The sequence below is a fragment of the Budorcas taxicolor genome, chromosome 24, assembly GCF_023091745.1.
Source record: "Budorcas taxicolor isolate Tak-1 chromosome 24, Takin1.1, whole genome shotgun sequence".
Lineage (NCBI taxonomy): Eukaryota > Metazoa > Chordata > Mammalia > Artiodactyla > Bovidae > Budorcas > Budorcas taxicolor.
In genome coordinates, this window is record NC_068933.1 from 13158256 (window position 1) to 13185062 (window position 26807).

At 45.7% G+C, this 26807-nt stretch overlaps 1 protein-coding gene across 1 annotated transcript in view; it reads left to right on the forward strand.

Annotated features, from left to right (window-relative positions):
- Window positions 1-24811, forward strand: part of TENM3 (teneurin transmembrane protein 3) — a 450290-nt gene extending 425479 nt beyond the window's left edge. Inside the window, exons 25-29 of the mRNA XM_052661270.1 lie at window positions 2621-2856; window positions 12126-12422; window positions 15399-17010; window positions 20577-20707; window positions 23307-24811. Coding sequence (XP_052517230.1) covers window positions 2621-2856; window positions 12126-12422; window positions 15399-17010; window positions 20577-20707; window positions 23307-24062 — 3032 coding nt within the window. The 3' untranslated portion in view covers window positions 24063-24811. The remainder of the gene's footprint in view (window positions 1-2620; window positions 2857-12125; window positions 12423-15398; window positions 17011-20576; window positions 20708-23306) is intronic.
- The last annotated feature ends 1996 nt before the right edge of the window (window positions 24812-26807 follow it).

Consider the following 26807-nt stretch of genomic DNA (forward strand, 5'->3'; position numbering starts at 1 on the left):
AAAGGTCTTGCAGGTCTTCATAGAACCGTTCAACATCAGCTTCTTCAGCATTACTGGTTGGGGCATAGACTTGGATTACCGTGATATTGAATGGTTTGCCTTGAAAACGAACAGAGATCATTCTGTCATTTTTGAGATTGCATGCAAGTACTGCATTTTGGACTGTTTTGTTGACCATGATGGCTAGTCCATTTCTTCTAAGGGATTCCTGCCCACAGTAGTAGATATAATGGTCATCTGAGTTAAATTCACCCATTCCAGTCCATTTTAGTTTGCTGATTCCTAGAATGTCGACATTCACTATTGCCATCTCTTGTTTGACCACTTCCTATTTGCTTTGATTCATGGACCTAACATTCCAGGTTCCTATGCAATATTGCTCTTTACAGCATCAGACCTTGCTTCTATCACCAGTCACATCCACAACTGGGAGGTGTTTTTGCTTTGGCTCTGTCCACAGGCTTCTCCAACTCAATGAAACTAAGCCATGCTGTGTAGGGCCACCCAAGATGGACAGGTCATGGTAGAGAGGTCTAACAGAATATGGTCCACTGGAGAAGGGAATGGCAAATCACTTCAGTATTCTTGCCTTGAGAACCCCATGAACAGTATGAAAAGGCAAAAAGATAGGACACTGAAAGATGAACTCCCCAGGTCGGTAGGTGCCCAATCAGTCAGTAGGTCGGTAGGTGCTACAGTCAGTCCACAGGGTCACAAAGAGTCCATGGAGAAGACTAAGAAATCTAATTTTAAAGAGTCAGACATGATTGAGCACACACATACATATTTAAAATCATATAACATCTAAATATTTCTGTTAACCTAGAAATAGTCTTGTTTCTTTACCACTTAATAAGTTAATTCTTACTCTCTGCTTGTCTCATCAATCCCTTTTTTGCATCAGTGTCACTGGCCATGGAAAGACAGCAGCATGAGGCCAAGCACTTTCTGAATCCATGTGTGATGCAGTCTTTGAATCCACTTCTCATGCCATCACTGGAAATTTATACCAAATTCCAAGTATTGATGTAATATCTGGGCTTTCCATTTTTTCATTCAGTATATGGACTTCCCGGGGGGCTCAGACAGTAAAGAATCTGCCTGCAGGGCAGGAGACACAGGTTCAGCCCCTGGGTCAGGAGGGTCCCCTGGAGAAGGGAATGGCAGCTCACTCCTGTATTCTTGCCTGGAGCATCCCATGGACAGAGGAGCCTGGCGGGCTGCAGTCCATAGGGTCAGAGTCAGACACAATTGAGCGACTAACACTTATCACTTTCAAGTAGGCATAAACATCCAATAGCTCCATGATAGAGCCTCCCGCCATGTTCCTTTTTGATGTAACCTTCAGGAATGACCACTGCAACTGTGAGGTCATTGCTGTAAGACTAATTGTTGAATCTGAGTTACACTTCAGATTATGGCTAGATTTACCATATGGCTTGGGAAGATTCCCCTGGAGAAGGAAATGGCAACCCACTCCAGTATCCTTGCCTGGAAAATCTCATGGACAGAGGAGCCTGGTGGGCTGCAGTCCATGGGAGTCACAAAGACTTGGACACAACTGAGCAACTAACACACTTACATAATATTTTATAGATTTGTGTTGTTGCTGTTTTTTTCTTTAGCCACACCTCCTGGCTTGTAGGATCTTACTTCCTCCACCAGGGATCAAACCCAGGCCCCTTGCAATGGAAACACAGTGTCCTAACCACTGGACCACCAGGGAGTTTGAGTTAAACTTCTTTGACTCTTTTTTTTTTTTAACCAGTTCTGTCAGGTATTCTCTACAGTCACCTAAAATTACTGTTGGTTGAATTTATTGCTTCCCCAAATGGTCCTATATTATTAAAATTCTTTAGTTAAGTCCATAACCTACAATAGGAGAGGGTGTTTTGTATAAAATATAAGGTGACTGCCTATTTTAAAGTCAGTTTCAGGGGGAAATAGCTCCTTATATATTTTGGTGTGGAAAGTATAGATATTAAATCTTTTCAAAATATCTTTAACAAAGGATAGATATAAAGATAGGTGTAGGAAGGGGTGTCTCATAAGACCCTGAAGGTGACACAGAGACTCCTAAAAGAACCCATATTATTCGGTTCTTTGCAAAACATTTACTGCACATTCCGTAGAGGCTGAACCTTCATCTGTTTTGTCAGGCACATGAGGAAAAGAAATCTGTTAAAGTGAAGGACTTTAAATTTTCCCCTAAAGGTTACCCTTAATATTCAGCCAAACCTACTGCATCAGAAGTTCCCAGGTTTTTTGGCACCAGAGACCGGTTTCATGGAAGACAGTTTTTTTCCCCCAGAGGGTGGGGGATGGTTTGGGGATGATTCAAGAGCACTACATTTATTGTACACTTGATTTCTATTGTTATTATATCAGCTCCACCTCAGATCATCAGGCATTGGGTCCTGGAGGTTGGGAACCCCTGCATTATAGCGTGAGATACCAGAAATCAACGTTGTTTGTTATTTTCTACAAGAATATCATTAAGTACTTTTTATTCCTTATAAATGGAGTCCCGTCAGTGTTTCAGACATGCATATAACCCCATAACCAACCAAGTGTTCAGTCCACACCTATAGTTCGTGTTTTCTGCAATTTTTTTTTCTAGATCAGTTAAGGAACAGCTACCAGATCGGTTATGACGGCTCCCTTCGCATCATCTATGCCAGTGGTCTGGACTCGCATTACCAGACCGAGCCCCATGTTCTGGCCGGCACCGCTAACCCAACAGTTGCCAAAAGAAACATGACTCTGCCTGGCGAAAACGGTCAGAATTTGGTGGAATGGAGATTCCGGAAGGAGCAGGCCCAAGGCAAAGTCAATGTCTTCGGTCGAAAGCTCAGGGTAAGTCAGTGTCAGAGGGTGGTGATGGCTGGCCGGTCCTCTGCCTCATTCAATGGCCTGTCCACGAGGGCAGGCCTGGAACTGACCTGCTCGTGCTCAGGGGAACACCTGACCTTAGAGCCTGACTCACAGCCAGCCCTCAAGCCATCAGATTGCTCATAGTAAAAGCCAACTATTTGAGAAAAGGGTTCTCTCAATATAGCTTTGATTAAAAATCAGTTCTTTCTTAGGAAATTAGGATTTTGCATGTAAAATGTGTGAGTCACTCAGTCGTGTCCAACTCTTTGTGACCCGATGAACTGTAGCCCACCAGGCTCCTCTGTCCACAAGATTCTCTAGCAAGAATACTGGAGTGGGTCATCATTTCCTTCTCCAGGGGATCTTCCCGACCCAGGGACTGAACCCTGGTCTCCTGCACTGCAGGCAGATTCTTTAGCATCTGAGCTACCAAGGAAGATTTTGCATGTAGGACAGTCCCAGATAGCCTTGATGACAACTGATTCTTGTTTTACTAATATTACCTTAATAATCTTATGCTTTTCCTTCACCCACTCAGGAGAGTTGACTTCGTAAAGACATAGGGATGAGTAAGCATTGGCTGAAACATTACAAGTATTCCAAACCCTAAATATGTATCTTGCAAGACAGGGGCTGGCCTTTGGAAGATGGAGTCTGCCTTTGCATTCTCAATATTTTTAAAGTATAATGTGGGCTTGAGACTTCTCTAGTGGTAGAGTGGTTGGGAATTTGCCTTCCAGTGCAGGGGATGTGGGTTCTATCCCTGGTCAGAAGGCTAAAATCCCACGTGCCTGCAGGCAAAAAACCCGAACATAAAAACAGAAGCAACATTGTAACAAAAATTCAACAGACTTCAAAAATGATCCACATCACACACACACAAAAAAAAGTGTAATGTGGGCACACGGAAGATAACCAGTGTCAGAACCTACCTCCTCGCTATTGATGAAAAACCCAGACTTACCTTTTTTTTTTTTTTTTAATTTAGACTGTGCTGGGTCAGTGCCGTGGTGCAGGCTTTTTTTGCTGCGGAGCGCAGGCGTTCAGGCTTTAGCAGTGGCGGCGTATGGGCTCAGTATTTGTGCTTTGCAGTCTCTAAGAGCGCAGGCTCAGAAGTTGGGGTGCACAGGTTGAGTTGCTCTGTGACATGTAGGATCTTCCCGGATTAGGGATCGAACCCACGTCCCCTGCATTGGCAAGCGCATTCTTAACCATACAGCCACCAGGGAAGTCCCAGAATTACCTTATTGCTATGAGACATGTGCTGACATTGCTGATTGCTAGGGTAGATTGCAGAATGTTCTCTGTGTTGCCTTGTTAGGTGTTTTTATTCCTCCTTTTCATGCTGTGGGCCAGATACAAATAGAAAGCAAGCTGTGATTTATGACAGTTGTTCAGTAAAGACAATATAGATTAAGGACTGAAACACAGGTTACTAGGAACCCCCTTCAGGCCACTATAAACTGAATGTGCTTCATTTTTCCTATTAGTGAACAGATTTTTGTTTAACAGATAAATGCAAATAACCATTCCTAAAATTATTTCCCTTGCCTTTAAAAAAAAAGTTACTCAAAATCAAGGAGAGAGAAGAAAACATGGAGTGTACCATTTGTGTTCTATTAATGGCACTAAAAAATGGTTAAGTTATTAGTATAACAGGCTAACATTATTCACCAGGCCAATACTTTACAGTTAAGAAACAGCTAATACATATTGGCCATTTCCAAGAAATATAAAGTAAAAAAAGAATCAGTGATCAGATACAGGCTGTTCAGCTCACAGGTTATGTTCCAGTTCCACTTCCGTTGCAAGGCAGGGGTTTGGGACTCTTAAATACATAATCTTCTGGAACCAAAGCTGTGGTCCCATCTTACCATCCCCCAGGATGCCCCAGCTCCAGGGCACTAGACCCGGAGGTCTGGTGCACAGAAGCTGGGGAGGCTCAAGGGGGGTTATCCTGAGAGAGAGGCGAAAAAAAAAGAAAAAACAGAACATCAGAAAGAAGAACAAGATTCGCGGGGAGGTAACGTGATTGAATGCAAAAGGAGAAGGGGGTGCAGAGGATGAGATGGTTAGATGGCATCACTGACTCACTGGACATCAGTTTGAGCAAACCCGGGGAGACAGTGGAAGAGAGGAGCCCGGTGTGCTGCTGTCCCGTCCATGGGGTCGCAGACTTGGGCAGGACTTAGTGAGTGAACAGCAGCAACGTGATGGGCAAGAAAACCAGCTCCAGGCTCGTTTCAGGGTCACTTGCAGAGGGCCTTGGTCAGTGGCCGGAGCCAGCTTCAGCGCCAGCATTTTCTTCCGCTGAAGCAAGGCCTCAAGCTGCCGGCATGTCTGCCTGCCGCTGACCACTGCCCCAGCCCCTGCTTCCCTGGGCCCCTGCACACTGGAAGCTAGTTCCCAGGCTTTGTCTTATTCTGCCATCCCTAAGGAAGGCGTGGAGGCACACCTGTACTCAGACACAGAACTTACTTTATCAAAAGACATAAAGGTCCTGCTCACGTTTGTGCTCAAAAAGTATGAGTTCTAGATCAGGCTCCACTTCTTACTAAACTATACAGGAAAATTCTAACATCTAACAGACCTAACGTCATTTTATCATCTGTATGATAGCATCTGTATCATGATAGCAATACTGTAATATCCGGATATTCTAACATGATGATGTAGACATGGTGTGTATATATTCAGTCCTGTCCAGCTCTTTGTGACCCCACGGACTGTAGCCCACCAGGCTCTTCTGTCCATGGGATTTCCCAGGCAAGAATACCGGAGGGGGTTGCCATGTCCTCCTCCAGGGATCTTCCTGACGCTGGAGATGGAATCCGTGCCTCTTGCATGTGCTGCACTGGCAGGTGGATTCTTTACCACTGCTCCACCTGGGAAGCCACAGACCTGATGCAGATTGTCTGTTTTACGGATAAATACAACTGACTGCCCTGCCCTGCCACGGTCTCACACAGTTGCTACAGGATCAAGTGAGATGATGTGAGAGTCCTTTGAAAACAGAAGGCATGACTACATATTCTGTAACTCTAACCCAGAGAAGAGAATCTGAACCACAGGCACAAATAGTGGGCATATAGACCCACACGACAGATGCACAGGAAAGAGCTGGTTAGCTCACTGGTGAGGAAAACAGCTGCAGAAGAGGGAAAACCAGGGAAATGCTTTGCCCTGAAAGTGACCACGTAACACGTGGCCCACTGTTCTTTGAGACAAGCTGGCCTAAGTGCATCCTTTTATTTCCCTCTAACACTGCTTTCCTAGACAGAAAAAGAAATTAAGAAGAGCAGAGGGAAAATCCGATTTTAAGTCTCTGCTTCTCAGCCTGATTCTAAGTGAATCTTCCTTTGGGGAGGAAGAGACCAGTGCACACAAGCATGGGTGTTAGTTTGTTTCTAAATAGCTGACCGACAGTGCCTCGGCAGGCCGTTTCAGAAAATCCAGTATTTAAGAACGGCCTGTTCAGTCGCACTGAAAGGAGACTTCCAGTGGATCTGTGTGATGGCTCACGTGGAGATGGCGCCAAGATCACAAGGGAAGGTTTCTTATTTTCAAGATAAGCTTGGATGTGCCAGCCATGCCTGGTCATTCCACCCCTCTGTGGCTCCTAAGAGAGGAATTCCAGGGAGAAAGAGAGGCTCTGAAAATCTGGTTGGAGGATCGGGCGCAAGTGGGTTCTTTACCACTTGGGCTGCTCAGGAGGGCATTGCCTCTTTTACCTTTCCTTATCTTCTAGCAGAAAGTGCTTTTTGTTTTGAAGTTATGGGCCTGACCCATGGGTGGGCAGTCAAATATTTATTCAATAAATGAAAGAATGAGAAAGAGCCAGGCTTAAAATATGGATTCTGTTATTGCCTTTAGGTCTTTCTGAGAGAGAAGCTGTAGGAATAGCACATCCTTGCCAACGTCTGACTGCAGGAAGCAAACCTGTCTCTAGATCGAACAGATCACAGGGATATAATAGATAGAACGCTAGATGCAGTGGCTTTTAAAAAAAAAAAAAGGCAAAGAGGAGAAAAGGAAAAATTGTAAAAGAAATGAGCAACATGAAAAGCATGTTCTGTGAAACTGTATTAAGAGGAAAAGGGGTTGGATATATAGGAATAACAAGCAGAGGAAATTGTGGAAAAACAGAACAAAGATTTGACAATTCCTTAGCTCACTTGTTTGTACCTACATATTTGGTTTTTTTAAAAGGACCTGCATAACAGGTGCTTGTTTTTAATAGTCCTGATTTTTGTCAGTGGTTGAACTTGGAATCAGCCTTTGATCAATTCCCCAAAATTATAATGGCATCTGAATAATGAAAAGTCACCTTCTAGGGGGTTTCCCTGGTGGTCCAGTGGTTAAGACGTCACCTTTCAATGCAGGGGCTGTTGGTTCAATCCCTGGTGGGGGAGGTGACATCCTACATGCCTCCTGGCCAGAAAACCAAAACATAAAGCAGAAACAATATTGTAACAAATTCAGTAGACCTTAAAAATGGTCCCTGTCAAAAAAAAAAAAAATGTAATCTAAGCTTACCCAGAACTCTTATCCTTAAAGGAAAACACTTAGTGAATTGTTTGAAAAAGAATTCTCAAAACTTGAAAGCCAAAGTGGTATTTCAAGGCATACCTAGACATGATAGCTCCGAAGACCGTTATGTACCTCTTACTATGCCCGTCACGTGTGTGTGACATCCTGTGTCTCACTGTATAATCTGAGCGGCAAGGCCTGGAGGGGGCCATGCGGAGCAGTTGGCACTTCTGACCTGTGGAGGGGACGCAAAACCATCTGCAGACAGTTGACGTTCTAACAAGGACACCAGGGAGGCGAGATACTGACCCACATGGCAGATACCTGCATATGGTCTGATCGTGCTCTGTGTTGTTAGACAGACAGACACTGTTTAACTTGTTTGAGCCTCAGTTTTTCAAGCCTTCCAGAGGGAACAAACTCCCTCCCTCCCGATAAGTGCCACCATTTTTCCATAGAAAAATGGAGATTTTTCTATGCTTAGCTCAAAGAAACACTGTACATCACAAAGGAATTCATGGTGGCCTCTTACCTAGTCACAACATTTGGATTCACTGTCATGTAGCTGAAGGTATTTTAACAACTACGTAGGTTTTTCATCTTAGGTGAAGTATATGATGTAACGATGTTTTTAAATGTTATTTGTTAAAGGCCTTTGGGGCATGCAATAATGCTAGCCCTTTATGACTGTCAAAACAAGTTTGCAGAATTGCCATGGTTCATACAGGTATAGTTAAGTGCGATTGTGTCACACTGTGTGTGCAACTGCCAAAGGAGAATGTTAGGGCCTTGGGGGAGGGGGTGGAGATCTGTATTTCTCTAATAATTAGTGATGTTGAGCATCTTTTCATATGCCTCTTGACCATCTGTGTGTCTTCTTTGGAGAGATATTTAGGTCTTCCACCCATTTTTTGATTGGGTTGTTTGCTTTTTTGATATTGAGCTCCATAAGCTATTTGCATATTTTGGAGCCTAATGCTTTGTTTGCTGTTCGTATCTTCTGAAACGTTACATATTGAATAACAGTGGTTGGTGTCTGGAAATAGTAAGAACAGTGAAGACCTTGGCTTGTGTTGGAGTGTGGAGAAAAACAGCCACATTCTGATTCTTTCCTCATCTCTTCAGTTGGAGGACCCAAGAAAGGCATTAGTCAGGATAAGAGGGAAATGTTAAGTGCTTCCCACATGTTTGGTCTCGTGGTGTTTCAGGGTGTTTCTGTATGTGATGTGCTTGGTGTGGCGGCTCACAGGACTGCCATGTTAGACCCTCTAGACGCTTCAGTGTGGTGTAGTCATAGTCCCAAACCAAGGAGACGAATCGGAAGCCCAGGAGCGGGGTGCAGGCCTGCAAAGAAGGGGTCCCAGACCTGTCTTTTGGCCCTTCTACCATCGCTAGTCCAACGGTCCTACCAGATCTGCAGGGCAGATGTTCTGTTATGCTCGATCCAGAGGAAACACTGTGGAGACAAGGAGGAATCAGGAAGGCGATAAAGATCCGAGATACAAATTAAGGTGAATGCAAGTAAATCACAAAAAGGTGGGGCAAGGCCGTGGGCCGCACCGTCCGCAGACGCTCTCTACACGGGCGGTCTTGCTTGGCTGTTCGCAGCCTGGAATAACCCCGAGGAAGGGCAAAGGAGAGCAAGCCTAAACACTCTGGGGCTTATGTTTCCCTCCCAAGTCACGATATGAGAAACACAAGAGCCCTCAGAAAGCATTTAAATTGTGTAAAGCCACTTCTTCAGGCATCACTTGTGTGCTCAGTTGTGTCCGACCCTTTACGACCCCGTGGATTGCAGCCCGCCAGGCTCCTCTGTCCATGGGGATTTCCCAGGCAAGAATACTGCAGTGGGTTGCCATGCCCTCCTCCAGGGGATCTTCCCAGCCAGGGATCAAACCCCAGTCTCCCGCATTGCAGGCACATTCTTTACCATCTGAGCCACGAGGGAAGCTCAGGCATCATAAGTGTGCAAATAAAAGCTGAAGAGCTGGATTCTGCCAGTCCAGTATTGAGTTAATTTGATATCAAATCAAATCTGTAAATTTGTAGACTTCAAAATGTATCTTTATAACATTAGCCAGTAGCTTCCTTCCAGGGTACACAAAGCATTCGGCAAGCGGTGCCTTCATCAGGCTTTTCCCAAGAGAAACTTGTAAAGTCTCACAGAATTCACAGAAAGCTGAGCTACTAATCTGCAGACACTTCCACTTGGGAAAACGGAAGCCCAGAAAGCCTTCAGCTGGCGGGTCAGAATCAATCATATAAAATGATAGCTCTGAGAAACTGTTCCAAAGAGAAGGGAAGGAAGGGTCAGTATATATGTGACTTTGGAGAAGGGGTATACAATACATGCAGTCAAGCACGTATTTTTCCAGGAGGTTTCTGTTAGTCACAAGGAGCAGACGTCACCATGAAGGAATTTAGTGCTTTTCTAGATATGAGAAGCATTGGGTTCCTGAAATCAGCCCCTGAGAGTGTCTTTCTGAAGACCTGTCCTGCCAGCATTTCCAGGGCACAGTGTCTCATTTCTGCTCTCCACCCTGAACTCCTTTCAGGAGATGCTGAAAGTCAGAAGCTGAAGTAGCACATGATTTAATCCGTGTAAGAGGTAGATGGCAAATGCCCAGGGTTTCCCTAGGGACTCAGACCATAAAGGATATGCCTGCAATGTGGGAGACCCAGGTTCAATCCCTGGACTGGGAAGGTCTCCTGGAGAAGGGCATGGCAAGCTGTTGCAGTATTCTTGCCTGGAGAATCCCATGGACAGAGGCGCCTGGCAGGCTACAGTCCATGGGGTCACAATGAGCTGGACATGACCGAGCAACTAACACATACACATGGCAAGTACTAATTTGTAGTTGACACTCCAGTCCGACCTCTTTGTTTACAGAGAGACGAAACAGACTCTGGGGGCCGCGAGCCCAGAGTTGTGCAGCTCCTAGACCCTGTGGGTGTGGAAATGGGGCTTTCAGATTCTCGGGTTCCTCCTCCAACGCACACACATACCCATACCAACGCTAACCAGTTGCTCTGTGGCCGAGAGTTTTCTTTTTCCTACATCATGTGTGGGTGCTAAGTGGCTTCAGTCATGTCCGACTCTGTGACCCTAGGGACCATAGCCCACCAGGCTCGTCTGTCCAAGGGATTCTCCAGAATACTGGAGTCACCATGCCCTCCTCCAGGGCATCTTCCTGACCTAGGGATCTACAATGACAGAACTGAAAAATTAAGCTCTCCTAACTTCATCCGGGCTCCGCTTTCTCATATGCTGTGGATCATCTCTCTGGACATTTTTCCCCGAAAATCACTTTGCCTTTAGACAGAAACTTCTTTTCAGCTGGCATCTCTTTATCTTTCTGTGGACTTCACAATACTCCCCTTGAAGAGCTAATTGGAAGAGCTGAAATAAAAGCTTAAGGAGTATTTTTTCATGGGTCTTGTTTAATGGCCATGATAGAAGACACAAATGTTTATCCCAGATTTTACATAAATATACATGTATCTTTTATAGGTACGTAAATATGTATTTACATGTATTAGTGTGGTGTGTGTGTATGTGGTGGTGTTCATTTGCTCTGTTGTGAACTTTTTGACCCCATGGACTGTAGCCCACCAGGCTCCTCTGTCCATGGGATTTCCCAGGTAATAATATTGGTGTGGGCTGTCATTTCCCTCTACAGGGTGTGTGTGTGTGTGTATAAGTGATCAACTGGAGTTGTCCATTTTGAAGGTTCTAGCTAGGACATGGTCATTTAAGGTTAAGATTTTCCCATTTAACTTGTAACAGTCTGAGCAGTTGAGGAGCATTTTGTTATGAAGAAGCCACCATTATCACAAAGGGGCAGTAGAAAATCAAAAGAATGGACTGGCCCTGGCCTTCTGCAAACCCTGTAGATCGTGTATAAAGCAGAATTTAACCAAGGCCACGTGTCCACCATAGCAACGAACGCCGGCTGGTGTGCACCTTGGATCACAGACAGTAAAGCCAGATGTAGTTGTGGATTCTGAGCATGGCAGAGAGCCCCACGGAGCTCCTAGGACAACATGGGGCTCGATTTGTAAAGTAAGCACAGTGGTCAGACTGTGTAGATGTGGGAGCGAAGGATCTGAAGTCCTTGCCAGTTAACCAGATGTTATCAAAGAAAAAGGCATTCCAAAAAATTGTGACATTTCAGCACTCAGCCCAAAGCGAGGATCACGTTTGTAACCTCCTGCTATTTAAACTGATTAATAATTTACAGTAATGTGGACTCCAGCTTCTACTTAACTGTTCTTCAAAGGGCTGGAATCACATTTACCACTGTTTTATTTAATGTAGCCATGATTAATCTAGTGAGCAGTTATTTCCCAGTGCCTTCTGGGAGGGCGGGGCTTTGAGTAATTTGCAGCGATGTCAGGCTTACCACCTTCCTATCTTCTGAGCAAACTTGAAAGTAAATACATCTCGGCATTTTTCTTATCAGTTGCTTAAGTTTACAAAATTTAATTGAAAGGGTTTTGAACAAACGCCAGGCTGTCTCTCTGCTTAATGAAACCTTTTAAAAGAGCAGTTAATCTACTGCCTTGCACTTGTACCCAAGAAGTTGCTAAATTAATTTACTGACAAAGAGAATCAATCATCATAAATGGTGTTTAAACAATAGCAGGAACCCTGAAGAGTAATAAGGGGCTGGTATTGGGACAGCGTGATTTATTTTATCATCTTGTTTGTGTTGTACCAGGTTAATGGCAGAAACCTGCTTTCAGTTGACTTTGATCGAACGACAAAGACGGAGAAGATCTATGATGACCACCGTAAATTTCTCCTGAGGATCGCCTACGACACGGCAGGGCATCCGACTCTCTGGCTGCCGAGCAGCAAGCTGATGGCCGTCAATGTCACCTATTCGTCCACGGGTCAAATTGCCAGCATCCAGCGAGGAACCACCAGCGAGAAAGTCGATTATGACGGACAGGGAAGGATTGTGTCCCGGGTTTTTGCTGACGGTAAAACCTGGAGTTACACATACTTGGAAAAGGTACGCTGCACCCAGAGAGGGAACATAGGAAAGCAATGATTGGTCTTTTCCAGCGTGCAAATTGCCCGGACGCACAGTGGGGAAGGGCGGGGCAGGAGGCGGGGCCACCGGTACTTAACTGAGTTTCATTTACTATTCTGAGCATCCACATGTAAGTCACAGCCTTAGAGCACGGAGGAATCTGCGCATCAGCCACGGTGTTTCTCCTTAGTAAAGTTTGGCTCTCTGAGACCCTTTTACATGACTTACGCTGTAAACAAACACCACCACCGCCCACCTGCCAAGCTCATCCGTGGACAACATTCACACATTAGACCTTGAGCTTGTAAGTCATTTGTAAATCATCTCAGCACGAGCTTTCTCGTTTCAGAAAGCGCCTTACACATTCGCACAGTTAAAGCTGTCAGGTATGTGTCGTTCCTGGCAGAGCTTCGACATAACGGTAAAAAGCCTATAGATCCTATTTACGCATCAGTAACCAAAAGAAGCCGTTTCTTAAGCAAGCCACATTTCCGGGCCTCCGGGCCCTCTCCCCTTTCGTCTGCACTGAAAGGGAACCCATGCTTAAGACAGGAACATGCTGCCAAAAATGCAGTTACACGTGTGCAGGGCGCCAGGTTTCAGGTAGTGACCAGGGTTAAAAGGGAATGAAAGCAAAAGGAGGTATGGGGAGGACCACCTCCTTGTAATTCCTTTCTGAAAGAGACAGAATCCTGCAGAGAGCATCTTCATGAGGGGTTTCATTCCCCTTTGAGATGAAGGTTCGCCCTGGTTTTGAGTTCGGTGCCTCCCATTGCTCCCAGTGATCCTCTCCGCCAGCAGCCACAGGGCCACTGAGGCACAAGTGCCGCTCACAAGCTCAGAGTGCCCTTCCTCGGCTGTGCAGAGTGCCCTGTGTCCTCCACACACTCACGTCTGCATCGCTGTGCCCCTCACGCACCCCATCTTGCTCTCCCCCAGAGGTGCTCTGGACCAGCCTCGTGCATGTAAGTCAGCTCAGATAATTCTAGACGGACTATACACAGACTCCTCTTCCTAAAGACCTGGTCAGGGAACTAAGATCTCTTGGCCAAAAATAAATTAATAAAATAAATTCCCGGACCCCCGACATTGAGAGTAGTGACCGTAATGTGACTGAAAAATCTTTAAAGGGAGCCAAGGGGCATACCATTGATAAGAGCCGCTGTCAAAGTGACCCAGCCGTAACAGAGATCACCTTCATGTATCAACAGGGGTCAGAAAAGCCAATGAGCATGTTCTCAGCATCTCTCCCAAATCCCTAAAACCCACCCAAACTATTTCCATTTCCTCACCAGGACAGGCACCCTAAGCCAACATTATTCATGGCAAAGCAAGTAATATTTTACTACCTACGTGATTCTGCTACTGCTGCTAAGTCGCTTCAGTCGTGTCCAACTCTGTGTGACCCCATAGATGGCAGCCCACCAGCCTCCCCCGTCCCTGGGATTCTCCAGGCAAGAATACTGGAGTGGGTTGCCATTTCCTTCTCCAATGCATGAAAGTGAAAAGTGAAAGTGAAGTCACTCAGTCGTGTCCGACTCCTAGCGACCCCATGGACTACAGCCTACCAGGCTCCTCTGTCCATGGGATTTTCCAGGCAAGAGTACTGGAGTGGGGTGCCATTGCCTTCTCCATACGTGATTCTAAGTGACTGCCAACAGGGTTCTGTGAATTCAGCAATGGTCCAGGCCTTCCTTGGAAGAACTCAAACCATTAGCAACAAGTCTCAAGACACTGGTCACACAACCTGCACACAAAAATTGCCCCCAGATGTGTCCATGGAGGAGATCCTGCAGAAGCCTGAGTCAGACAAACTGCATTTGAAAAACAGCAGACGATAGGAGAAGCAGTAAGCCTAGACAAGGGGTTATGCACTTTTATGTCAAAAGCAAAGAGTACATCCCGGTGTCAGGGGGAGAGAGAGGGGGATCAGCTCCTAATCTGACCATCCACCCAGTTCAGCCATCACTCCATTTGGTCTAACAGGGTTTAGAGGGAGCCTCCCAGAGGAAAGAACCGCCGCTCTCTGTACCACTGCAGAGCTACCAAACCAGCCTCCGGGTTGACCTCTCCCTTGGCCTAATAAACTGTCTTTTGTCATTCTGAAATCACTTGAAGAATAAGCCAAGCTTATGTTGAGTCATATATTTATTCACCTCATAACTTAGCACCCAAGCAGTGTATAGCCCAGAAACCATCCTTACTGCACCTAAGGGACAAGTCAGATTTGGTTCTTACAAAAGGAAATTTCAGAATGCAGATTTCATTGTCATTTCAGATGTCATGTAAAGAATTTGCAAACAAAAAACCATCTCTGGATCCATATTCCTAATGAGAGCATTGACAGCTCTTGTTCACCAAGCGATTAACCAAGCAGTGTTGCTGATGATGCTTTATGTGCACACAATCCCTTTAGGGGCTAATTTTATGTCTCTTCTTTATAAAATAAATATTTTGAATGCTTTGCTCCTCCTCCAAGTCCACTGGAAATTCAAGCATGATTTGAATGGCTCTTCCATTAAATGTTTGGGGAAAAGCCACCTTACTAAATAATTGGTAATTATGGACAGGACTGCACTTCCCATATGCTGTTTTCCCCATGAAATATTGTCTTTGAAGCAGCTTTGCTCATGCTTATATTATGACTTATCCAGATCCACTGACAATCTGCTGCTTGGCTGTGAATGCCGGATACAAGAAAAAAAAAAAAAAAGTCTGATCCTGACAGCCCATTATGAGAGTTGAGGCACTCAGTGCGAAACCGCTGGCAATTAAGCATCCAGGCAAATTAGGCAGGAAATCGTTAAGGACAGGGAAGGTCAAGGAGAACTCAATTAAAACAAAAATCATTTTCTCAGGCGGACTATTTTTGCGTCTTTGTGGTCACTACATCTACTTTTACTTCCCGCCCCCGCATTCGCAAATATCAGCTAATGGCATGCTCCCTCTTTGCAGTCCATGGTGCTTCTGCTTCATAGCCAGCGGCAGTACATCTTTGAATACGATATGTGGGACCAGCTCTCTGCCATCACCATGCCCAGCGTGGCTCGCCACACCATGCAGACCATCCGCTCCATCGGCTACTACCGCAACATATACAACCCCCCGGAGAGCAACGCCTCGGTCATCACCGACTACAATGAGGAGGGGTTGCTTCTGCAGACGGCTTTCCTGGGGACCAGCAGGAGGGTCTTATTCAAGTATCGAAGGCAGACCAGGCTCTCGGAGATCTTATACGACAGTACGCGGGTCAGTTTCACCTACGATGAGACGGCGGGAGTCCTCAAAACGGTAAACCTCCAGAGCGATGGTTTCATTTGCACCATTAGATACAGGCAGATCGGCCCCCTGATTGACAGGCAGATCTTCCGCTTCAGCGAAGACGGGATGGTGAACGCGAGATTCGACTACAGCTATGACAACAGTTTTCGGGTGACCAGCATGCAGGGTGTCATCAATGAGACTCCCCTGCCCATTGACCTCTATCAGTTCGACGACATTTCGGGCAAAGTGGAGCAGTTCGGAAAATTCGGCGTCATCTATTACGATATTAACCAGATCATCTCCACAGCTGTCATGACTTACACAAAGCACTTTGATGCCCACGGCCGGATCAAGGAGATTCAGTATGAGATATTCAGGTCGCTCATGTACTGGATTACAATTCAGTATGACAACATGGGTCGGGTAACCAAGAGAGAGATTAAAATAGGGCCCTTCGCCAACACCACCAAGTACGCTTATGAGTATGACGTCGACGGACAGCTCCAGACGGTCTACCTGAATGAAAAAATCATGTGGCGTTATAACTACGACCTGAATGGGAATCTCCACTTACTGAATCCGAGTAGCAGCGCGCGGCTGACCCCGCTCCGCTACGACCTGCGAGACAGGATCACCCGGCTGGGTGACGTTCAGTACCGGTTGGATGAGGATGGGTTCCTGCGCCAGAGAGGCACCGAGATCTTTGAGTACAGCTCCAAGGGGCTTCTGACCCGCGTCTACAGTAAAGGCAGCGGCTGGACGGTGATCTATCGTTACGATGGCCTGGGGAGGCGCGTGTCCAGCAAGACCAGTCTGGGACAGCACCTGCAGTTTTTCTATGCGGACCTCACTTACCCCACCAGAATTACTCACGTCTACAACCACTCGAGTTCAGAGATCACCTCCCTCTATTATGATCTCCAAGGACATCTCTTTGCCATGGAAATCAGCAGCGGGGATGAATTCTACATCGCATCAGACAACACAGGGACACCCCTGGCTGTTTTCAGTAGCAACGGGCTTATGCTCAAACAGATTCAGTACACCGCCTATGGTGAGATCTATTTCGACTCCAATATTGACTTCCAGCTGGTAATTGGATTTCACGGTGGCTTGTATGACCCACTCACAAAATTAATCCATTTTGGAGAAAGGGATTATGACATTTTGGCAGGACGGTGGACAACACCTGACATAGAAATCTGGAAAAGAATTGGGAAGGACCCAGCTCCCTTTAACCTGTATATGTTTAGGAATAACAACCCAGCAAGCAAAATCCATGATGTGAAAGACTACATCACAGGTAAGCAGAATTGTTTTTCCTTTCCAAGTACTGAGTTAATCATTGAATCCATAAAATAACTGCTGGGGGTTTAACTTGATGCCTTTCTCCTGCAAAATCAAATGTCTTAAAAAAAAAATCGAATGTCTAATGTTTTCAATGAAACCAAGGAGAAACCAATAGAGGGACACTGGGACATGATCTGTTACTTCCTATTCTGCCAGCCAGCGCACAAGACCACAGATTTCCTGAAATGACATGGAATCTAGGCATGCCATTTGAAGGGAAGGGACATGGGGGGGGGGGGGGGGGTTGCGGAAAACATGACCTTGAAGCCCCCAAACTGGAGTTCCAATCTGAATGCCTCTCCCACAACAGGTCATGTGCCTTTTAGACAAGTCACATGACTTTATGAGTCTGTTTCCGCAACAATAAAATGGGGATAGCAATCCTACTTTGTGGTATAAAATACAATAACATGCAATTCTGCTTTAAGTAGTAGTGGAAAAAAAGTGAAAGTGTTAGTCACTCAATGGTGTCCGACTCTTTGGACCACCATGGACTGTAGCCCACCAGGGTCCTCTGTCCATGGGATTCTCCAGGCAAGAATACTGGAGTGGGTAGCCATCCCCTTCTCCAGGGAATCTGCCCTACCCAGGGATCGAACCCAGGTCTCCTGCATTGCAGGCAGATTCTTTACCATCTGAGCCACCAGGGAAGCCCAAGCAAAACTCTAGTTCTCTGTAATAAGCTTCATTACTCTTTATTGAGGTAACACTGCTTTATAACATTGTATGTTTCATGTGTACAACATTATGTTTCTACTTCTGTATACACTACAGTGTACCATCCAAAACTTATTCAACATCTGTCACCAGAAAGCTGATGCCCTTAATCCACTTTGTCCTTCCCCCCATCTCGTTCTCCCGGGTAGCCACTACTACTCCGGTCTCTACTGCATGCTTGGTTTGATCATTGGTTTCAGAGGAATTAGGGAAATACCCTGGGGGTCCAATGGTTAAGACTCTGCACTTTTGCTGCTGGGGGCCCGGGGTTCAATCGCTGATCAGGAAACTAAGATCCCACACACCATGTGGTGCAGCGAAAAAAAAAAAAGTTATGCAAGTGAAATCATACAGTATTGGTCTTTCTCCATCTGACTTACTTCACTTTGCATAATACCCTCAAGATCCATCCATGTTGTTACAAATAGAAAGATTTTATTTTTTGCGACTAACATTCCATTGTGTGTGTAGGTATGTGTAGACATACACTGATTCTTCCTTATCCATTCATCTATGGATAAGCACTTAGGGCGTTTCCTTATCTTGACTATTGTAAGAATGCTTCAGTGAACACAGAGGGGCATGTATCTTTTCAAATTAGTGTTTTTGCATTTGGGGGATAACTAGCCAGAAGAGAGACTGTTGGATCACATGGGAATTCGGGTCTTAGCTTTGTGAGGAGCCTCCATCCTGCTTTCCTTGGTGGCTGCACAAGTTTACACTCCCACCCACAGTCCACAGGGCTTCCCTTCAGCGAGCAGAGATCTCCACTCATCCTCGGCCCCAGGGACGCTGAGCCCTTCTGTTTCCACTTTATTCCTGAGTTACACTGCCATAATTAACCCCCTTGTTTATGCTTCCTAGAGGAAGGTTATTCCCCCTTTTCTTTTTCTGTGTTTGGTTTGGTTTGGGGTTTTCTGTTTTGTTTTTGCCTCGTGTTAGATGCTCCGTCTGGCTGTCTCTCTCCTTGTTCAATATTTGAAGCATGCCAGGATGTTCTGTCTTCTCAGTTCTCAGTACAGCTCTCAAAATACTGCCCCTGTTCATTTCACATCTGCTTCCCGCTTCCACAGACTGTCTCCAGCTTCGCCTAGCTCTCTCCCCAACGAACCCGCTCCAAGTCCCTGCTGTCGGCATCCTGACTCAGCAACACCCAAATGGGTATTCTCCTTCAGGGTTCCCCAGTACACATCTGCATTCATGTCCCAGTATCTGGGCACTAACCTTCAACATGTTAAGAGCCTCTGATTTCTCACTGCTTCACAGACAGCGTTCATAGTAGGAGTACCTCTAACCCCATTCAAAAATTTTCTCTAAAACATAAACCATGCCCCCCTCCAATTTTATGCACATGCATGCATGCGCACACACATATATCACTTCTCTCCTATGCAACGAACTTGGGGTTTTTCTCTCTCCACCGCCACCACCACCAGCCCTCCATTTAAAATAGGGATGGGACTTCCCTAGTGGTTGAGCGGCTTAGAATTTGCCTCACAGTGCAGGTGACTCTGGTTCGATTCCTGGTCGGGGAACCAGGATCCTGCATGCCCTGGCACAGCTAAGTCCTCTTGCCATAACTAGACAGCTCAGGCCACAGTGAAGGATCTTGAGTGCCACAACCAAGACCAAATAAATATATACTGGCCAAATAAATAAATATTTTTTTAATTTAAAAAAGAGGGAGCATACCACTAAGTTTATAGCCTATATGATGCCTGCAGAAAGGGACCTGCCAGCCTGACAGAGAGGTGTGAGTTGGTGCCCTGGAGAAGGAATCAGGGAGCAAGTGACCTCCATCATTCCAACAAGCAGTCCCCCACTGCTTATTTAAGAGGTGTTGACAGTGGCTGCCCGAGAGGCTGGCAACCCACCCCTCCTGAATTCATCCTCTCCTAGCAACATGGACGCCAGGGAATGCCACAGCAGCATTTTTTGAAAAACATCAAAAGAGAGATGGAACAGCATAAAATATATTAGGTGAAATGCAATTTCAAATTTTCCAGCAATGTGCTTAATATATAAAATAATCTACACCCAACTGTACTCATAAAGCTGCAAGCCTGCTGAGTAGTTCTGTAACAGTATAACCTCCAGAATAGAATAAAAGCTTTATTCTCAGTGTAATGGCTTTTGGAGTCACATGGCAATATTTTAAAATACCATCTTAAAGGTTTCCAGCTTCTCTCCCTTAAAAGTTTGTCTCCACCTGTGTGCAGTGAGCCTTTGAAGTCAGAACTGATGGAAATCAGAACTTCCGTGCCCTCGGCCAGCTTTTGGCATTCATCTTTGATTAAGAGTTGACTGTTGATTTTCATACACTCGATGTGGGGTTTTTATTAATAGAAAATGGGTGGTGGAAACTTGCATATCCTTGGGCAGCCACTTTGGAATGCTAATAACACAGGACTTCTAGTTAAGACCAGCCTTCACTAACTACAGATGTCATTTGTGTTCAACAACCATGTCTCTTTCACACTGCTAGGCATTGTTATTCAACTTTTAAAAAAAAAAAACACTATTACCAGCGCGGGTTGCAACTTCCCAGGTGGGACTGGGTACCCATCTGTCTAAGTGAGTCTCTATTATCCACACTGTCTGTAGCCCTTGCCTCACTTCCTTCTGCTACTGAAGGTATTTTTACCATGTCTGAAAATAGTGTTTTTAATTGTAGGGCAGAGGCAAACAGGAGCTCTTGCTCAGGTTACCATTTGTGAAGGCGGGGTTTTCAGGTAAGGTTCTCAGTGTCGGAAAGCACAAAGTGAACTCGGAAGTCCTTCATTTTGGACCTTCTTTTCCTAGATGTTAACAGCTGGCTGGTGACCTTTGGCTTCCATCTGCACAATGCTATTCCTGGATTCCCTGTCCCCAAATTTGATTTAACGGAGCCTTCTTACGAACTCGTGAAGAGTCAGCAGTGGGATGATATACCGGTAAGAGACAAAAAGCGAAACTATGAAGGGTGACAAAGGGCTTGCTTGTGCCTTATAGTCCCCCATTTAATCAGACTCCCTGGGTACCAAAGACTTTTTTTTTTTTTTTTTTTTGACTCAGGAAAGAAAGCACCACTTCTGTCTTGCATTTCTGTTCAGCAGACCAGGGGCCTGTGAAACAGGCTTCAGTCTGCTTTTAGTGATGTTAATAAAAACAGAAAGACATTATCAAACAGTAATAAAATATGAAAGCTCGTTGTTGAGTGCAGGGCTTCTACAGAGAACCCCAGGAATGCACATTTATAAGATTCGGGACCTTAAGGCAAAGATACAATAAACAGGAGGACAGGGAATTCATGTTACAAATTAGCAGCTCACCAACAATGCCACAAAGTTCCACTTCTTTAAAATGTTAGCCATGTTTTCAAGGGAGAAAGATTAAAAATAAAATGGCCTCCGGTAAAGCTCCACCTACCACTAGGTATTTATGAAATTTTCCTGAGACTAACAGACCAGGAGGCCTGGAACCTTTCTGAGAAATAAAAGGAGAAAGAATGGAAAATTGTGAAATCAAAGCTCCCATTTCACAAAATGACACTTTTTAATTCCCACCATTCAGAGATCAGAAAGCAATGCAGCAACAAAATATCAGAATTTCTAGCTTAAAGCAAAAATAATTAAAGATCAAGAAACTGGGTTACCCCATAATGATAAGAAGAGAGCACAGTGTTTCTTAGATTAATTTCCCCCCTTGAGCAATTTCCTATAATCGCAATGAACTCACAACGAAAAGCCAAGCCTGGCTAAAACACACATACACATACACACAAAGCCAATACCTCTGCTTTCTGGTACATGTTTCATACTTAACTTAAAAGCAGTTCCTTTCTCAGATGTCACCTTCACATTTAAAAGGCAAAACCCATTCAGTTTCCAGGACCTGGGAGCCATTTTAACATTGCTAATTGCAAATATACCTGCACTGATCAAGTGCCATGAAGACATCCCTAAGTTTGCTAATGCCTTTGAGCAGGTAATAACTGCAGATGACTTTCCAACATGTCTGAAAACAGTTAAGTCATACTGTACAAATGGATTTGCCACCTTTTTTCCTAGGCAGCCTTTTTCCATACAGTTCAGGTTCTCTGTCACGAGAAGTGCACCATAAGGACAGCTTAGGGAATCGCCAGCAAAGACATCAAGGATGCCTGGAGAATAGAAAACAAATGTGTCTTTCACCGCTGCAAACGAAACATGTGCTTCCAATTGGGGAAAATGCTGGCCAGAGGAACATCTGGTAGTCCTAAGATGCCCCCAATTTAAAACCCTTGTGAATGCAGAAGGCCCACTGTCCCTCAGTCTGCAAAAAACAAATGTTTTCCTAAAGCAATAAACACTCGTTGACAGCTGTCCACCCACTGTGCGCTCATCCTGGCCCATTTCAGTCCATCAGTTATACAGTCAAATTCAGCTGAAAGCTCTGTTCACCGGGAGACAGTACAGAGTTTACCTAAATTAAAGCACACGCCTGTAAATAAATTAAAAGCATGTGCTTTAAAGTGGGACTTTAGCTTAAAGTGGGACTGGGTGATCCAACTGGAGCCCCCCCAGGCTTTGCAACCTTCCTCTGCATTTTGGCGCTTTCTCACCAGCCTATGGAGAAAGCTGCTGGGATGGACCATCTGGTAAGCTGGTTCCCCAAATGGGGTGAGCCTGGGAAAAGGGTATCTAGAAACAGAGAGAGAAAAGGCAAAAACCTGAATATTTTGCCCACCTTCATGTGTGCGGACTAAGTCGCTTCAGTCTTGTAGCTGCTTTGCAACCTTTTGGACTGTAGCCCACCAAGTTCCTCCGTCTGTGGGATTTCCAGGCAAGAACACTGGAGTGGGTTGCCATGCCCTCCTTCAGGGGATCTTCCTGGCACATGGATCTGAACCCAAGTCTCCTGCAAATCCTGCATTGCATGCGAATTCCTTACCACTGAGCCACCAGGGAAGCCCATTTCACCCACATTAGAAACTAAAAAGCTCTCGACACATACATGATGGAGTTACCTCTTTTTACCTTTCAAAACATATTGGGATCAACTTGAGGGCAGCAGGGTATTGAGTGCATTCCTCCCCCCAGGGTTTTTTAGCCTTTTCATTTCTAAAGAAGCTGCTGCTGCTAAGTCGCTTCAGTCGTGTCCGACTCTGTGAGACCCCATAGACGGCAGCCCACTAGGCTCCCCCGTCCCTGGGATTCTCCAGGCAAGAACACTGGAGTGGGTTGCCATTTCCTTCTCCAATGCATGAAAGTGAAAAGTGAAAGGGAAGTCACCCAGTCATGTCCGACTCTTAGGGACCCCATGGACTGCAGCCTACCAGGCTCCTCCGTCCATGGGATTTTCCAGGCAAGAGTACTGGAGAGGGGTGCCATTGCCTTCTCCGTCCAAAGAACCTACTGAGGTTTTAATCAACAACCCCCGCCACCCCCCGCCCCACTCCCCCGCGTTTCATTTCTGCCCAGAACTGGAGCACCCCCCGGAAGCCTGGCTCCCTGGGGCCAGAAGAGCCCGACTGTTCTCTAACCCATCCTGTGGGTCTGTTTCTCTCTGCAGCCCATTTTTGGAGTCCAGCAGCAAGTGGCGAGGCAGGCCAAGGCCTTCCTGTCCCTGGGGAAGATGGCCGAGGTGCAGGTGAGCAGGCGCAAAGGCAGCGGCGCGCCGTCGTGGCTGTGGTTCGCCACGGTCAAGTCGCTGATCGGCAAGGGCGTCATGCTGGCCGTGAGCCAGGGCCGCGTGCAGACCAACGTGCTGAACATCGCCAACGAGGACTGCATCAAGGTGGCGGCCGTGCTCAACAACGCCTTCTACCTGGAGAACCTGCACTTCACCATCGAGGGCAAGGACACGCACTACTTCATCAAGACCAGCACGCCGGAGAGCGACCTGGGCACTCTGCGGTTGACCAGCGGCCGCAAGGCGCTGGAGAATGGCATCAACGTGACCGTGTCACAGTCCACCACCGTAGTCAACGGCAGGACTCGCAGGTTCGCCGACGTGGAGATGCAGTTCGGCGCGCTGGCACTGCACGTGCGCTACGGCATGACCCTGGACGAGGAGAAGGCGCGCATCCTGGAGCAGGCGCGGCAGCGCGCGCTCGCCCGGGCCTGGGCGCGCGAGCAGCAGCGCGTGCGCGACGGCGAGGAGGGCGCGCGCCTCTGGACGGAGGGCGAGAAGCGGCAGCTGCTGAGCGCCGGCAAGGTGCAGGGCTACGACGGGTACTACGTACTCTCGGTGGAGCAGTACCCCGAGCTGGCCGACAGCGCCAACAACATCCAGTTCCTCCGCCAGAGCGAGATCGGCAAGAGGTAACCCCCGCGCCGGCGGCAGGGAGGCGCGCGCCGCCGCCACCACCCCTGCGGGGACCGAGCCGGCGGGGCACCACTTGCCCCTCCAGCCCCAACACCGCCCCATTCCCCCACCTCTGCTCAGATCTGTCTGTAGCACAATCCGAGGGGGACTCTCCGGCACCGAAGAGCCTTCCGGGAGAATCAGACTGCTATTTTAAAAAATCCACGAAAGGAAAACAAAAGACTTCCTTCTGAATGACCTTAAAAGGTGATCGGCTTTAAAGAATATGTTTACATATGCATATCGCTGCACTCAGTTGGACTGAAAGTATTCCAAGGAAAAACAGATCATTAAAGAAAGTGGCCCAAACCTTTTGCTTCTGGGCCATCTTGTTCTCTGAGGCACTGTATCTGACGAAGGTAGAAAGGCATACAGTGTTTCCAGGTATTACCGTTGTCGACCTTTGCTTACAAAAAGTAGTCTCTCTGCATAGGATGTGATAAATATCTGTTAATTTTAAAATGTGGGGCAAAGTTACTGTTTCTAGACAACCCAACTGCTTTCCCTGTGCTGGTTTGTAAAAGGACATTGGCACATGTGACTTCTGCTGCCAGGGCGGGGATTTCTAAGGAATTTTAAAATGCTCATGTGGTTTGCCTTGGGGGGGAAGAAAACTGGCAAATAGAACCCTTGTCACTGATAAGCAAAGGAAACCCTGATTTTTTTGTAAATTATGTGAGACAAGTTGTTTATGGATTTTTATATGAATTACAATTTACTGTACATCAGATATTAGTCTCAGAGGAGTTAATTTATGTAAAGTGTTTAAAAAGTTTATACTTAAAAAATAAAACGATAAAAACATGTGAACTGTGTGATTTTTTTAAAAGGATTGCACCTTTTGTTATCTGTTATAGCTGTACAGTATAAATTATTATATTGTAGAGATATAACGACTTATGCCTATAATGTCCAGAAGTGTTAATATTTTTGTATTAGGTTAAAAAAAAAAAGTGCAACTTTCTATCACTAGATGGATAGACTGTGTGATCCTACGTGGGTGGCTAATCAGAGACCTTCTCCTTTCTCCTCCTCCTCTTTTTCATCAGGCCAGTGTCCTCAACCATTATCAGCTAAGAGGCACGGTAGAAAACGAAGGCTGGTGGAATGTAACGGAAGCCACGAAACACAAACCCAAAAATACATAAAACAGCGCAGGAGGCACTGTCCCTCTCTCCGCCCCTAAAAAGTCTATGGGGGAGTTGATACCATTAACCCCAGGGTTTTACTGTTACCTTCCTGGGAGCCTCTTTTCATGATGGAGGCGCAAGAGCCCCATCAGATGCTTTGTGAGCGGGAATGGAGCTGATGTAGTTAGTCGTCACCTTAAACATGTCTTAAGATCTCCACAAGCTAGCAGAAACCGAGCAGCGTGAGACATCCAGACAGGGAAGGTCAGGGTCACTCAGCTAGTCTCGAGTTTGGACCCTCAGGTCAAAAAGAGGGACATAAAGGGGAGATCAAAAGCTCCTGTAAGGCCAGATGACCCAGCCAACTCGGAGCTGGTTTGAATGGCAGCCTCTGCTCTGTCTCGGGGAAGCTAGGAGTGGCGGATCCGCTGGAAGTGAGCTGAGAGCCGTGCCCTGCTACTGCCCGCGTGCCGGCGCACCAAGCATCTGCACTTCCTTGCGGCTCAGCCACGCTGGCACGTCTCTCGTGAGCACTAAATTCAGCCACAAAAATATTTTTAGAAAATCTTTCTCAGTTCATCGAGCTATAGTACACACTGTTTTCCTCTATGTACAATGGTGATAAAACTTAGCAAGTGAACATGTCGTAAATAAATATAAAGGTTCAAGTGATGTATTGAAAATTAATTTTCTAACTGCTTTGTATGTATCACATACTCTAAATTGCACAGTAGGCGTGTTTATTAAACAGATGGGCTGGGAAAGTTTCAAAATAGCTACTGAATTTACAGTATCAGTGCTATTACTGTCTTTGTGTATTTGGTAGAGCATACCGAAGTAATTAATCTTCTAATGAATGCTGATATTTTATTAGAATGAAAGCACAGATTAGCAGTAATATTTTTTATCCTGGAAATCCTCTGGCGAGTATTATGAAGCCCCAGTTTAGACAACTCTGAGATTTCAAACCACACAAACATGGCTCTGTTTTACATTTTATTTTCTAACTGTTAACTTAGGTGTTTGCAGTTCTGTTCCATGGCATTTCTGCAGGGCTGTATTTAGCATGCTGTAAGTACTTTTGGTTGAAATAGGCTCTGAGTCTACATTCTCAGAAATATTTCAGATGTATTGACCATGAAAAAAGCTTGTACCACATGACGGAAGTGAAATCATAACCTTATCCTCCTCTTGACGTGGACTGGTCCTTCACACTGGCACCGATAAATAACAGATTTGGAGTCTTCTCCTGGTGCTTATTTTAGGTGAAGTCAAATCAACCCAGTTAGTGTCTTGTTAGTGGGTATAATGAGCCTATTTCTTTCTAAAAAGACTTGTGATCTGGACATGCTTTTACAAGAAATAGTGACCTTGGGGAATATGTAAACAAAAGACCTTTTTCTAAGAGTTGGGAGGGTGGGAAGGGGGCTGTATAATGAAAAGAATTAGCTTACAAAAAAAGAAATTGATATTCAAAGTATTTTAGGCAAAGCCAGTCAAAATGCTTTCATGATATTTTGAGATGTAAATTTTGTCTGATTTGTATTGTTCTTTTCATTTGCCTTCTTAACTTTAT